Source organism: Bos taurus, chromosome 6, assembly GCF_002263795.3.
Source record: "Bos taurus isolate L1 Dominette 01449 registration number 42190680 breed Hereford chromosome 6, ARS-UCD2.0, whole genome shotgun sequence".
In the NCBI taxonomy this organism is placed as follows: domain Eukaryota; kingdom Metazoa; phylum Chordata; class Mammalia; order Artiodactyla; family Bovidae; genus Bos; species Bos taurus.
Window position 1 is genome coordinate 117,731,224 of NC_037333.1, and position 13,069 is coordinate 117,744,292.

A 13,069-nucleotide genomic window follows, 5' to 3' on the forward strand; every position below is an offset into this window, starting at 1 on the left:
ACCCAAGCTTCTGGGACCCCTGGTGGTTCCTGGATCGTAAAGGCCCTGAGCTTTGCAAGGGGACCCTGACAGCATGTGAGCCTCGTCCCACAGAGTCCCTGGACACTAACAAATCTGGAAACTGTATTCTTCAATTTAAACACATATATTTGGGTAACTTATCCAGAGGAAATTAAAAGCTCAGAAGTTCCCAGAGTGATTGTCAACAGGGAAATATGATGCATATCCAAACCAAGTATTTTAAAATGAGCTTTTTAAACTACTTACTACTCAATCTAAATTCAAGTATAGTAATCAAAGAAATTGAAGCTATTCATCAACCTTATAGAATTAACATCTTTTTTTTAAAGAATAATCTTGCATTTAAACAGATATCCTTCATGACACAAACCCATGAAGTAAACAAAAGAGTTTAAAAATATATATTTTTTCCAGTGTCTTAATAGCTCCATCTAAGACTTTGTGTTGGTTTGGTCCATGGCTGTGAAGAATATACAGACAGCAGCTGTGATGAGTAGATGCATTCCCTCATAGAGAAGTTTTGGAGAAAACACACTCCATATAAATAAATGATAACGCAGGGACGTCACCAAAATGATATAGACAGAAACTGGAATAGAACAAATGAGCGCGTAGCAGAAGCAAGCATGACTCAGTGCCGAGCCGCTGTCAACAAAAAGGGAAACATGCATTAGAGCATGCCACTCTGGATCGTGTAAGTCATGAACACACATGTAACCACCAGAGCACGAGCCCTGGAGTGAGTCCTCAAGCCCAGCCTTGTGTTCCACTTGGGATCCAGTCCCTCAGGCAGGGGTTCTGGGAGAGCTGGGCCTGAGGCATCGCCTTCTCCCCTCCTGGGGCCTCAGCCCCAACACCCAGCACAGGAAACCCCTGGAGATGGGCCTGGTGGACAGGCCTCGGCTCCGCTGCCCTCCTGGGGTGCCAGGGCATCTGTGCTCAGAGGGAGCCTGCCGACCCCATGGCCCTCTCGACCCGACAGGGAGGTAGGAAAACTCAGGACACTGCCTTGCTTGGGTTTCAACATCATGGATAGGGAACGTGACCCATTTGGAAGACTCTGACTGGGTTCCTTCCATAGTGACAGCCCCAGTGAGGAGGCAGTTCCTGTAACCTCAGCATAAGATAATTTGCAATTGAGGGGATGAACGGAGGCCCTGCAGCTAGGCTGTCTGTCCCCACTGCTAAGCTCCAGAACAGATGCCAGCTCCTTAGTAGAGGGGCATGGTCTACCCATGGCCTAGTTTTTGAGCCATTAGAAATACATTTTCAGAGCTTCCTTGGTGGCCCAGTGGTTGAGAATGTAGACTTCCAATGTAGGGGACATGGCTTAGATCCCTGGTTGGGGAACTAAAATCCTACATGCTGCAGGGCAGGAAGACCCCGCGCCTCAACTGGAGAGCCTGCCTGCAGAAAACTATAGAGCCCATGTGCCACAGTCAGAGAGAAGCCCGCATGCTGCAGTAAAGAGCTCATGTACCTCAACTAAGACCAGACACAGCCAAAAATACAAAAAAATAAAAAATTTAGAAAAATCATCTCCCTCTTAAAAAAAAAAAAAGGGGTTAGCTGCTCAGTTGTGTCCAACTCTTTGCGACCCTATGGACAGCAGCCCCCCAGGATCCTCTGTCCATGCGATTCTCCAGGCAAGAATACTGGAGTGGGCTGCCATTCCTTCTCCAGGGGATCTTCCTGACCCAGGAATCAAAAAAGAAAAGACATTTTCTTTTTCTACCCCTTTAGTCTGATTATAGTTTTCTGATTTTACTGGAAAAATAAAGACAGAAACAATGCATGAAACTTGACTGAAAATGAAAGAGAAAAACCTTTTCTAAAATAAAAGAGAAACATTCCTTAATTAGGGAAAACATATACAACACTCCCCAACTGACTAAAATGCTTTCAACTCACTTAAAAAACATGCTAACATCTTTTTTTTCTCCCCAATACAAGTGTAACAGATGTCAAGTGCCAGGAAAATCAAGCCGTGATTTTAGCTCCAGGGAAGCTGCTCTTCACAGAAAACTGGGCTCTCGTGGCCTGGCCTTCACCTGCCCTGTCCACCTGCTTGGCTGGCCTGCAGTCACAGACGTGGTGCGTGCCGAGCCGGTACCACAGCAGGCAGCCCTCCAGGGCAGGGAGCGCACACCTCACCTGCTCACGGTCCAGATGTGTGAAGGGACTTGCCAGCTTCCTTTCCCAACCAAACCCACAGCTCAGGGGCGATCTCATAGCCAGGGAGGGTTCACGTGCAGTATGAATAATGGAAGGGCATCCCAGGCCACACACCCACTCCATGTCCTTCCACGGCCGCCAGCATGCACCCGCTCTCAGGCGTGGACGACCAGACCAGCAGTGGCTGCGAATTGGGGGAAGTCTGTCCACAGACGTCCCAAAGGCCACCTGAAGGGACTTCCCGTCCTCGGGAAGCCTGCGACCTCAGAGCAGGAGCTCTCTCCTCAGCAGGAGCTCTCTCCTCAGCAGGAGCCTCCCCAAAGTCTGACTCGAGTCCCGCCAGCCTCACACTGATGCTCACCTCCACCTTTAATGTCCACAGGGACACGAGTGTGGGGGTGGAGGGCAAGGCTCCCTGAGGCCTGTGTCTCAGGACCTGGTCTGGGGGTGAACCTATGGGACTGAGAAGAACACGTGACGGAGGCCAAAGAAGTGGGGTTCGGACGTCGGGTCAGCAGTCACCCCAGTAAGGCGCTACTCTCTGGGGTAGAGAAGTGGAGGCTCTGAGGCAGGAGGAGACAGGAAGCTCACCCTCCCCGGGGCTGGAAGGGTCCTCCTGGGGCTTTCCTGACCAGCACAACCGCCCAGTGTGTGAAGGGGAGCATGTGAGGGGTTCAGAGGCGCTGAGGGAACCCTGACATACAGACACTGCACTCCTCCCACTCCAGCACCTCACAGGGGTCCACAGCCCCGGGCAGCAACACCAGCACCCTGTCTGACTGATGAGGGCGGCCCAGCGGCAGGCTGCCACACACCACTCAGGCCGCACACTGCCAAGTGGCCTGGGCACCCAGGTGAGCATGTGGACGGAAGCTGGAGGCCCTTCCTCACGAAGACCCTTTCCGAGGGGAGTGGTGTAGAAACAAGGAAGGAAGCATGGAATGTGAGGCGGTGGGAACTCTGTGGAGTAAACGGGGAGGGGAAGGATGGACAGCATGGTGGGCTGGCCAGTCTGATAGGAAGGAGCCTTTGGGGCTGGTGACCGCCGGCTTCCATGGGGGCAGGACAGGCTGACAGAGTCACAGCCCCATGGGGAGCCCCTTGGGACCGTCCAGGTTCCCCTCTCCAGCAGGGATCCTGGAGGTGAGAACTAGCTCCTGTGAGAACGAGAGAACTCCTACTTTCTTATCCCCAGTGGACACCCCCTCCCTGGGCCCCAACCAGGTCCCCAACAGCTAGATGAGATGAGAAGGGGCTTTCCATCCTGTCCATCTGGAGACCCAACTTGGTATGATCTAGAAGAAGCCAGCAGGGAGGTCTGAGCTGTCCCTTCACAGACCTGCCCCACACCCCACGCTGGCCACGCACTGTGGACTGTTCATTCTTATTTAAGGAAAAGAAAACTGATGAAAAAGACCTCTGAGTTACTGGGAGCAGGAGTCAACCTGCTATCAGATTAAAGATGAGGAGCCTCACCTGCTGGCTTCTGAGGTCAGGAAGTTCACCAGGTGGCTGGCCCACAGCACAGGCCCCGAGTATGTCGCAAATGCCGTCAGGAACATGGCTGGGATCTCCATGTAGGCATCCAGGCCCACGAAGCCCGCTGAGATGTCCACGGTGGCGATGCTGTTGGAGTTTCCCTGGACGAGGGCAGAAGCAGTGCTGACGCGGCTGGTCCTGTACCATGGCCGTGAGGGCCCACGAGAGCCGGTTGTGGGGACATGGCCCCAGGAGCCCGCTGCCCGTTCACTCCCGGCTCCGGGGCTGACCCTGGATGATGGCCCTCTACCTGCCTGCCTCACTCCCAGGCTTGGGGAGCAAGTGGAATGTTTTTTACCTTTGAGAAACTATACAATGTAAGTCTGCTGATGGAGTGTGAAAAGCCCCAAACTTTTATCTGTCAACTTCAGGCAGACATACCAACCTCCCTCCTCCCTCCTTGGGGACCCTGTCTGAGGGGCTAAGGGTGGTGTTGCCACATGGCTTACAGGAGCAGCAGGACACTGTCGTCAGGGAGTCTCAGGCCCAAGATCCTGGCCACTAACAGGACAGCTCGTCCCACCAGGGAGGGCGGGGACTTGAATCCAAGCGAGGCTCTCCCGAAGTTTGGTCCCCCACCTTTCAGTCTTCACTGACGCTGGTGGCCTTTTCTAAGACACTCGCGCTGTTTACAGGCCTGACAGCACAAATGTCTGTCCTAGCACAGTGAAGGCCCTTCCCAGGAACTTTTTACCCGATGGCCCAAGGACATGGGTCCAAGCTAGGTGAAGCCCACCGCCTCCTCCCCTGGCTGTATGCCATCCTGGGCCATCACTGGGTGGTGGCGCCGACCCCCAAACATCTCAGGCCATGCCTACTCCCCGTGCATTCACTGTCCACCGCTGGCCCATCCCTTGACAACAACCTCCTTTCTGCAGCTTCCCCATGACCCCCTCTGCTCACGTCCGTCTGGGCTCTCCCTGACTGTATGATTCCCTCCCTAGAGACTGAGGAGACCTCGGAGCTGCTGAGAGGAGGAGAAGGAAGAACAAGAATCTCAAACACCATGGCGAAGGGAGGCAGGCTGACGACAGAAAAGTGGCTCTGACCCCAGGCGGTCGCTGGAGGTGCTGCCAAAGCCGACTCCGCGGTCAGGGAGGGCTGGCCTAAGGTGTGGCCCGCACGCTCTGGGGCTTCCCTTGCGTTAGGTCACTAGGTCCTCAACAGTCTGATGCTGTGTGTGTGGGTTGGGGGAGAAGGGGTGGTCTAGAGGCAGAGAGAGACTGAGGGGCCCATGGAGGGCTGTGGATACTAACTGGGCACCATGCTCCTGACCTTGTACCATGAGGAGTCGGTGAGCTGAGGGCTGGGGAAAGGGTCAGTGAGCCTGTGAGCCTCCTGCCAGGAAACCCAACAGTGAGAAAAAGACATCCCAAGGGAAGGGCTGTGGGAGGGGAGATGAGAGAGGCCCCGGGGGCCCACTGTGCTCCTAAGGCCACACAGCTGCCCACTCGTCTGACATGTCGTAGGGCCTGCCGTGTGAGGGCTGACCTGCGTTGGTTTTGCTCCTTGGGGACCTGAAGCTTGTCTGACGGTGCCTGCTGCAGGTGCACCCGTGGCTGTCAGACACATGTGCTTTGGCTGCCTCTGGGCAGTGCCTGAGATGTGCCAATATCATAAACTGTCATGGAAGCTTTGTGTCCTGCTGTGGGATGAGGCCACATGCGGCAGAGAAGCAAACAGAACGTCAGAGACTGTCTCCTTGCTTGGGGGCGTGACTGCAGTCAGTCTTCCTGACACTGAGGCCTCAGCGTTGGGCAGAACTGTTCAGTTCACAGGGAGCCTATGGGCACCTTCCTGATCAGGCGGCAGGGTCTGCTGTGCCACCGGGGGCAAGTGGGAGACTCTGGTGAGCTGAAGGCTGAGGTGGAACTTGGTCCCTCCAGGGCCAGGAGCTGGATGCTCTGTCCACCTGTCCACTGCAGTCCCGAGTACACGGTTGCACCCTGAGGTCCACCCTGGAGGTGGCTGGGTCTGCCTCTATGGGCTCCTCAACACTGAAGAGGAGATGCGACAAGCACGGGTCCCAGGAGAGTAACAGCCAAGTGGGAGCCCCAGCAGTGCCCACTGCTGAGAGCCAGGGAGCAGGGAGAGCAGCCACCAGCCAAGCTGACAGAGCCAAGCACTTCACTCCCCTGACCGCCCGTAGGAAGCAGACCCGCAGAGCAGCTGCATGCTGGCACCAAGCGTGCCTGTCTTAAATAACTAACTGTACTTTTTCTTATAAATATATGCATGATTTAAGCATAAGTCACCTTGCCATGCCAATAGTTCTTTTACTAAACTTCCTGGCTTATGGTAAAATTTTCTTAAAGAAAAACTAAAAGATAAACAACATAAAAATTAATAGTCTTCTACCCATGCTAATGATGAAAACCTACCTGAAAATAGAAGAATGCTTGACCAAACCAGTAATGCATCACAGTGACCTCAGCTACGTCATGCCTCAGGGGCCTCCAGATGAACTGAGCCATGATGGTCTGGATTGCGAGGCTCAGCACCAAGACGGGGAGATTGTGGGGTCTGAGGAGCAGTGTTGCCAGGAGAACTAAGCCGCTGTGTATCTCCCAGAGGCCCACAGTCCTGGCCGTGAAGTCTGCAGCAATGATTTGAGATTTAAGCAAGTCTTTGGCGCCCGTGAACAGAATGCCAAGGACAAAGACATAAACAAAACGAGCCTCGGTAATGCCCCTAAAGAAAGCAAAACAAGTCAGATTCATTAGCACCAGCTACAAAAAAATCAAATATGTATTTTCCCAAGTATGCGTCTACTGAGCTGAGCTGACAACACAAGCTTCAGGACCCACTCACTGTGGGGGGCTCTGTGGAAGTAGGGGTGTCTGCCTGTGCACATCAGACCCCCAGGACCCCCAGAGGCCGGCAGGCCTGTCCTTTACGTGTGCACTTCTCTGACGGAGCTGGCTGACAGGAAATTGTGCTCACGTGGCCAAGGATCACCTGGGTGAAAGATCAGAACCGTCACTTGTGGCCAAAAGATCTGTCCACCTGCTTTGCATAGTTAATTGGAAAAACTGCTGGAGTAAGATAAGGTCAAAGAGGGAGAAATCCGCAAAGGCCCAAGTAAGCAGAGACATTTCAAGAAGAAAGGGGCTGGGACCTGTAGCAAGGAGGACACTGGGCAGGCTGACAGTGAATAGGAAGGGGAGCACCACTGATGTCTTGAAGGGGCCCCTCTTGCCCTGACCACCCAGCTGTGCCTGGACATCCAGAACCACTGAAACCAGGCCTTCCACCCCAGCCAGGTCCGGGCTTCAGAGTGGAGAAGAAAGTCAGGAGTTAAATGTAGAGGGTTCCAGAACACCGATGGACAGCAGCACCTGCAGGCACTGAAAGGAGAGAAACAGCTTTTAGGGAGATCTAGAATCGGGGCAGCTTTAGAATCAGGGCAGATGTAGAGCCAGGAGGGAGTCTAGAATCAGGATGGACCTGGAACCAGGATGCATCGAGAAGAAGGATAAATGGGGTGGGGAGTGGAAGCATTTCACAGAAACAATGGGAGCCAGGCAGTGCAGGCTGACGAAAGGGTGCGCTGGTCTATGTTTTGGACACCAACAAAGTACATACTGTCGTCACCATGAAAGGTAAGGAAGAGATCCGTATCTTGACGTGAGTGATGCTGAAATAAGGTGCATCCAAGAGGAAGAGGAATTTACTCATGTATCACCCTTTGATTTTAAGTAAGTTCATTTGTATCATTTTTTAGATCCTACATATAAGCAACATACACTTTGAGATTTAAACAAACAGCTCTGAATTGCATGCCCTCACATGTGACATTCAGTCTTGACATCTTTGAGGTAAACGGCCTTTAAGGTGTCTCCCCACCACGCCCACCCCACCTGACCTTCCTTCCACAGGTTAAGATCTGCCACTGGGCTGTCACCTCAGCCAGGCCCTCAGCACCATCTCAATCCCCCACACCAGGTGACAGGCCCTGTTCCCAGGAGTGCCCCCTGTGCCTCTCGGCCACCCAGACAATCTGGCCACAGCTCTCAGAACTTGCCCTGACACGCTTTCAGAGAGGGCAACACTTGTTTTTCTTTCTTTGACTAGCAAAGCAACATCAAACATTTAGAGAAAACCTACCCTTCTCAAACTATTCCAAAAAAATTGCAGAGGAAGGAATGCTTCCCAAGTCACATTATGAGGCCAGCATAACCCTGATATCAAAACCAGACAAAGATATTGCACACAAAAAATTATAAGCCAACATCAATGATGAACGCAGATAATAAATCGTTAACAAAATAGTAGCAAAACAAATTCAACAAAACATTAAAAGGATCATACACTGTGATGAAGTGGGATTTATCCCAGGGATGCAAAGATGGTTCAACATCCAAAAATCAATCAAAGTTATATACCAAGTTAACAAACTGAAGAATAAAAACCACATGATCCTCCTCAACAGACGGTGGAAAAAGCTTCTGATAAAATTCAACATCCATTTATGATTTAAAAAATTCTCCAGAAAGTGGGTATAGAGGGAGCACACCTCAACAGAATAAAGGCCATGTGTGATAAGCCCACAGCCAACATCACACTCAGTGGTGGAAGGATCTAGACTAAGAACAAGACAAGGATGTCCACTCACCACTTTTATTCAGCATAAAATTGGAAGTCCTAGCCATAGCAGTCAGATAAGAAAAAGAAATAAAAGGACTCCAAACTGGAAAGGAAGAAATACAACTGTCACTGTTTGCAGATGCCGTGATATAATACACAGAAAATCCAAACTGCCACGCGGGCCATCAGTGAGTTCAGTACAGCTGAAAAATACAAAATTAATATACAGAAATATCCTACATTTCTATAACTAACAACAAATTATCACAAATAAAAAGTAGGAAAACAATCCCACTGACAACCACATCAAAGTAATAAAACACTTAGAAATAAATCTAAGAAGGAGATAAAAGAACTATACTCAGAAAACTTAAGATACTCATGAAAGAAACTGAAGACAGCACAAACTGATGTAAAGACATGTTTAGACATACCATGTTCCTGGATTGGAAAAATTAATATTGTTAAAACAATCATCTACTCAAGGCAATCTACATATTCATGTAATCCTTATCAAAATACAAACGGCATTTTTCACAGAACTAAAACAGGTAATTCTAAAATTTTAAAACTTGTAAGGAAACACAAAAGATTTCAACTAGCCAAAACAATCTTGAGAAAGAACAAAGCTGGAGGTATCACAGGCCTTAACTTTAAACCATACTCCATAGCTGCACTAATCTAAACCGTATGGAACAGGCACAAACACACACATCACACACACACAGACTGAGGGAATGGACTGGAGAACCAAGACGAACCCACACTTACGTGGGGAATGAACTGACGACATAGGAAGCAACAATATACAATGGAGGAGAGACAGTCTGTTCAGTAAGTGGTGCTGGGAAAACTAGAAAGCTACACACAAATGAATCAAACCGGACAACTCTCTCATGCCACACACAAACATAAATTCAAAACGGATTAAAGACCTGAAACCAGAGACCTCAGAGACTCATCCAAAACTGCTGGCCAAGCACCTCATTTTTTACTATGTGCAACTGTAAGTAATGCTTCAGAGAACACACCCATATCCCAGTCTCTTGCTTCATGTCTGGTTGTATTTTGAGATGAATTCTGTAAGAGTACACCCAAGTCAGAGGGTTGGACAAAATCAAGATTCTTAACACATTTTATGAACAGCCTTCCAAAATAGGGTCTGCTCACCCCAACCCTGTGACTGTTAAAAACAGAGAAAGCCCTGTGATGTGCAGAAAGTGGTATTGACAATTTGCAGGAGCCAGCTGCAGGAGCTCATGTAAATTATGGGAAAGTTGGGCTTTCTGACATGCTTCACCCCCAACTGCTAGGAGTATCCACTCCTTATTATCCTCATTACTAGTTACTTCTTAGTGAGGATCCCTTATTAAAAAAAAACAAAACACCCCAGTGACCTTACTTCCAAGTTATTTGTCTCTCTCCTACCAAAAAAAGAGGCTAACAGAACTGGCTCACTGAAATGTTCTCAGTAACTATTGACAAAATCACAATTCACAAAAGCCCAACTCTAATGATCTCAAGACTGCATGGCATTTTTAGTACATAAAACATTACAACAGGTCTAAAAACAAGTGCTTGTGTCTGCTAGTACACTTACTTTGAAATGTCTTTGTTGTCTTGTTGCCATGGGAACAGCACATTTCCAATGGCCGCCCGGTAGCAATAGATGCCCAGCAGGCCAAACGCCATGGCCACTTTTGATGTGAGGGAGCACCTCTTCTGAACCAACACAAAAATCATGGTGAGGGAAAGTGCGGCCAGAACAGAGAGTTCAGCCTTATGATCAGAGCTGGAATGAAATGTAAGATGCCAGAAATTACCACCAAGGACAACTAGTGATGCTATGGGCCTACACACGTGGCTAAGAACGCAACACATAAAGGGCCGTTAGCCCAGACTCTCACTGCTCACTCCCAACTGGTCCCCATCATCAGCTCTGCACGGGTCAGGGCAACACTGCCTGCTGGCTCTCCTTTCTGGGGCTGCCTCGCTTTCCCCAACCACAGGTGAGGAGGTTCTGGGCAAAGGAGACATGTCCTGGCACCATCCTCTTCCATTCACTTGTCAGTGCAGAGGGAATCACTTGGGAGTGTCTGCCCCCTCGCAGGTGCCCCAGCAGAGAGGCTGGGCACACGGCTGTCACAGCTGTCTCTCTGCCTGGCCTTTGCCCATGCCCCCTGCTACCTTGGTGAGCTGTCCTGGGCGGCAGGGCTTTCCCGTTTTGTTCACTGCAGGTCATGGTCATGAAGCTCAAACACTCAATACCTCTGAAGTGAGTGAGTCAAGATACACACACCCCACATGGAGAAACTACTAGGAAAGATGCAGGGGAGAGGAGGCCAGTGCCAGGTGGGTCCTGGGGGCGGTGACAGGGTTACATTGGGGCCGCCACTGCTGCTCTGCAAGCTGTGCTTTATGCAGACCCTGGATCATTGTCACAGATGGAAAGCAGAGCATAGAGGCAATTTCGGGTGTCTCTGGGTGCTTCTTGAAGGCTCTGTCCTGGAGCAGGAATCACCAAAACTGCAGCCTCCTCACAAATGGACTGGGAGAGTCATGCCCCGATGGAAAGGCACAGGAGGCCAGTGTGCTGAGGGAGGGTCCAGACTGAGGCGTGGGCACAGCCTGGAGAGGGGGCAGGGGCAGTGGGGGTGCCCTTGCATGCACGCCTGCTAGTGCATCTGGGGGTGGAAACCACCAAGCCCTCCTGCAGTGCTGTCATGTCCCAGGAGAATTAGAAGGTCATTGTGCTACTCCGGCGCTCTCGCCCTCACATGCTCTGGCTCTGCCTGCCACCCCTCAGCTCCCCTCTGCTTTTGCACCCCAAACGGGGACAGGCCAGGACACTCTTTTCAAAGCTGCTGTGAAAATGGAATGAGTGGGCACACAGCAGGCACCTGAAAATTGCTACCTGGGGTTACTGTGGTTGCCAAAGATTTGCTAGTACTGTTATCACTGGGGAGAAATTTACCATAGGAATTATTTGGCCAGAGGAATAAATAATCTTACAGCCTTTGGCGTACAGTTCCAGAAGGACTTATCCAAAAGGACTGTGCCACTATGTGGTCCCAGGATGCACTGACGCTCACCAAGCCCTCACCAGGTGTAAAACTGCACTTTGTGATTTGACGCTCCCGAATCACCAGTGGGAGCGCGCCTTTCTCTGCTCTTTCCTCTGGGACTCCCTCCCTTAGGAGTGTGTCTACCACAGTTGTGAGTCTTGCGTTCTGCCAACAGTTCTCAAGAGGCTCTCCCCAGTGACACGACGGTGACCTTTGTTGGTCTCTCTTGGAAATATTTTTTCATCTTGCTGTGCTCTTACTTTAGTTGTTTTTTAAGACCTCGTTGACAGTAAAATTGATGATACAGCCAAATCTTGGTCTTTTCTACCCTAGTTTCTTCTCTTCACTTCAGTCCTCTGTATTTGCCATACTTTCCACTGGGTCACCTGGCCACCCGTGAGAGGCCGCAGAAGCAGCTGAAGACACGCCTCCAGGCTCCAGCCAAGGCAGCTGCCCCTCTGGGGGTGGGGTGTGGGGGAGGCAGGGGGACAGAGAGGGGTGGGGGCACAGGGCTCCTGGTCAGCCTGTCACCCCAGCCCCACACCATGGGGCACAGGGCAGCGAGTGAAGAACTATATCCTGCTGCAGTGATCATTATAAAACTCACTGGTTTTCAAACAGGAACACTTACAGTGATTCAGCAATGAAAAACCAAACTACCAGGCTAGCCTCAAATAAATTCACCTTTCAACTCAATTCATGGGTCAGTCTTCTATTTCTTCAGATTTCAAATACCACTTCTATCCTGAGTAGGAAAAACAGGTCTTTGGAGCGTCTGGCCCAAGGCCACAACTCATGCCCTCACCTGGTGAGCCAGTGCCCCAGGTCGGGCCGGTGGGCCCACTGCACACCGGTCTGGTTCAGGGACCGCAGCAGCCGGCAGCAGGCCAGAACCAGCCAGGGGCTCGCCAGCACCATCCACCGCTCAGAGCCTCTGAGGGCTTCCAGGGAGGAGGGGTCTGCGGGCGCTCGGCTGAGCTCCCACCCCTCAGGGCCAGCACGCTTGCCCTGCAGGGCCACCGCGACCCCGTCAAACTCCTCTCCCGTGTGTGGGCAATGCTGAGGGGCACAGTCGTCGCCCAGAAGGCACTTTCTGTAGATCTGGTGGCACAGAGCTAAACACAGTGTGTTGACGAGGAAGTACCAGGTCTGGTGCTCCTCTTCGATGAAGCTGCTTGCGCCCAGACTCAACACATGGCCCACGGTTCCCAAGAAGCTGAGAAGATCTAACTCTGACCACCTTGAGGTGGACTGAGGTGGATTCTGTGAAAAGGAAAATGCATTTTGTAAGGAAGAATCTGAACAGTTCACCTTCTTGCTGCACGAGCGTACAGTGCTCACTCACAGAAGATAACCTGCTGCTCCTCACGCCCCGCACCCACTTCACCCCATCCCCCTGGGTGAACCAGAGGACCTGGGGACAGCAAGGCGACCCTGCCCCAGACGGCAAGCCTGCAGCTGAGGGACAAGGAGACTGAAGAGGTCTGGACCCCCCTTCTCGACAGTGCCAGAGCTCTCAGCCCGTCCTTCACACCCCATCCTTGCCTCTCACAGCCACGGCCCACCACTCGACCACTCGAGACCAAAGAACCCCAAGGGCATACTCCACCAAACCAGACGTCTAGCTTTTCCATGAACTTGCTGGAAATCCAGAGAGTTTCCGTTACAATGGTAGGGTATCA

At 51.3% G+C, this 13,069-nt stretch overlaps 1 protein-coding gene across 6 annotated transcripts in view; it reads right to left on the minus strand.

Annotated features, from left to right (window-relative positions):
• Nucleotides 1-126: 126 nt before the first annotated feature.
• Nucleotides 127-13,069, minus strand: part of PIGG (phosphatidylinositol glycan anchor biosynthesis class G) — a 40,465-nt gene continuing 27,522 nt past the window's right edge. For 3 of the 6 annotated variants that reach the window (XM_024993158.2, XM_024993157.2, XM_024993163.2), the window contains 5 exons: nt 12,193-12,650; nt 9,923-10,114; nt 6,117-6,426; nt 3,673-3,836; nt 127-666 (listed from right to left, as the gene is read on the minus strand). In XM_024993158.2, coding sequence (XP_024848926.1) covers nt 453-666; nt 3,673-3,836; nt 6,117-6,426; nt 9,923-10,114; nt 12,193-12,650 — 1,338 coding nt within the window. In that variant the 3' untranslated portion in view covers nt 127-452. Of the gene's footprint in view, nt 667-3,672; nt 3,837-6,116; nt 6,427-9,922; nt 10,115-12,085; nt 12,651-13,069 lie in introns of those variants that run through there. The other 3 variants (XM_024993160.2, XR_003035013.2, NM_001024518.1) reach the window with 3 other exon arrangements.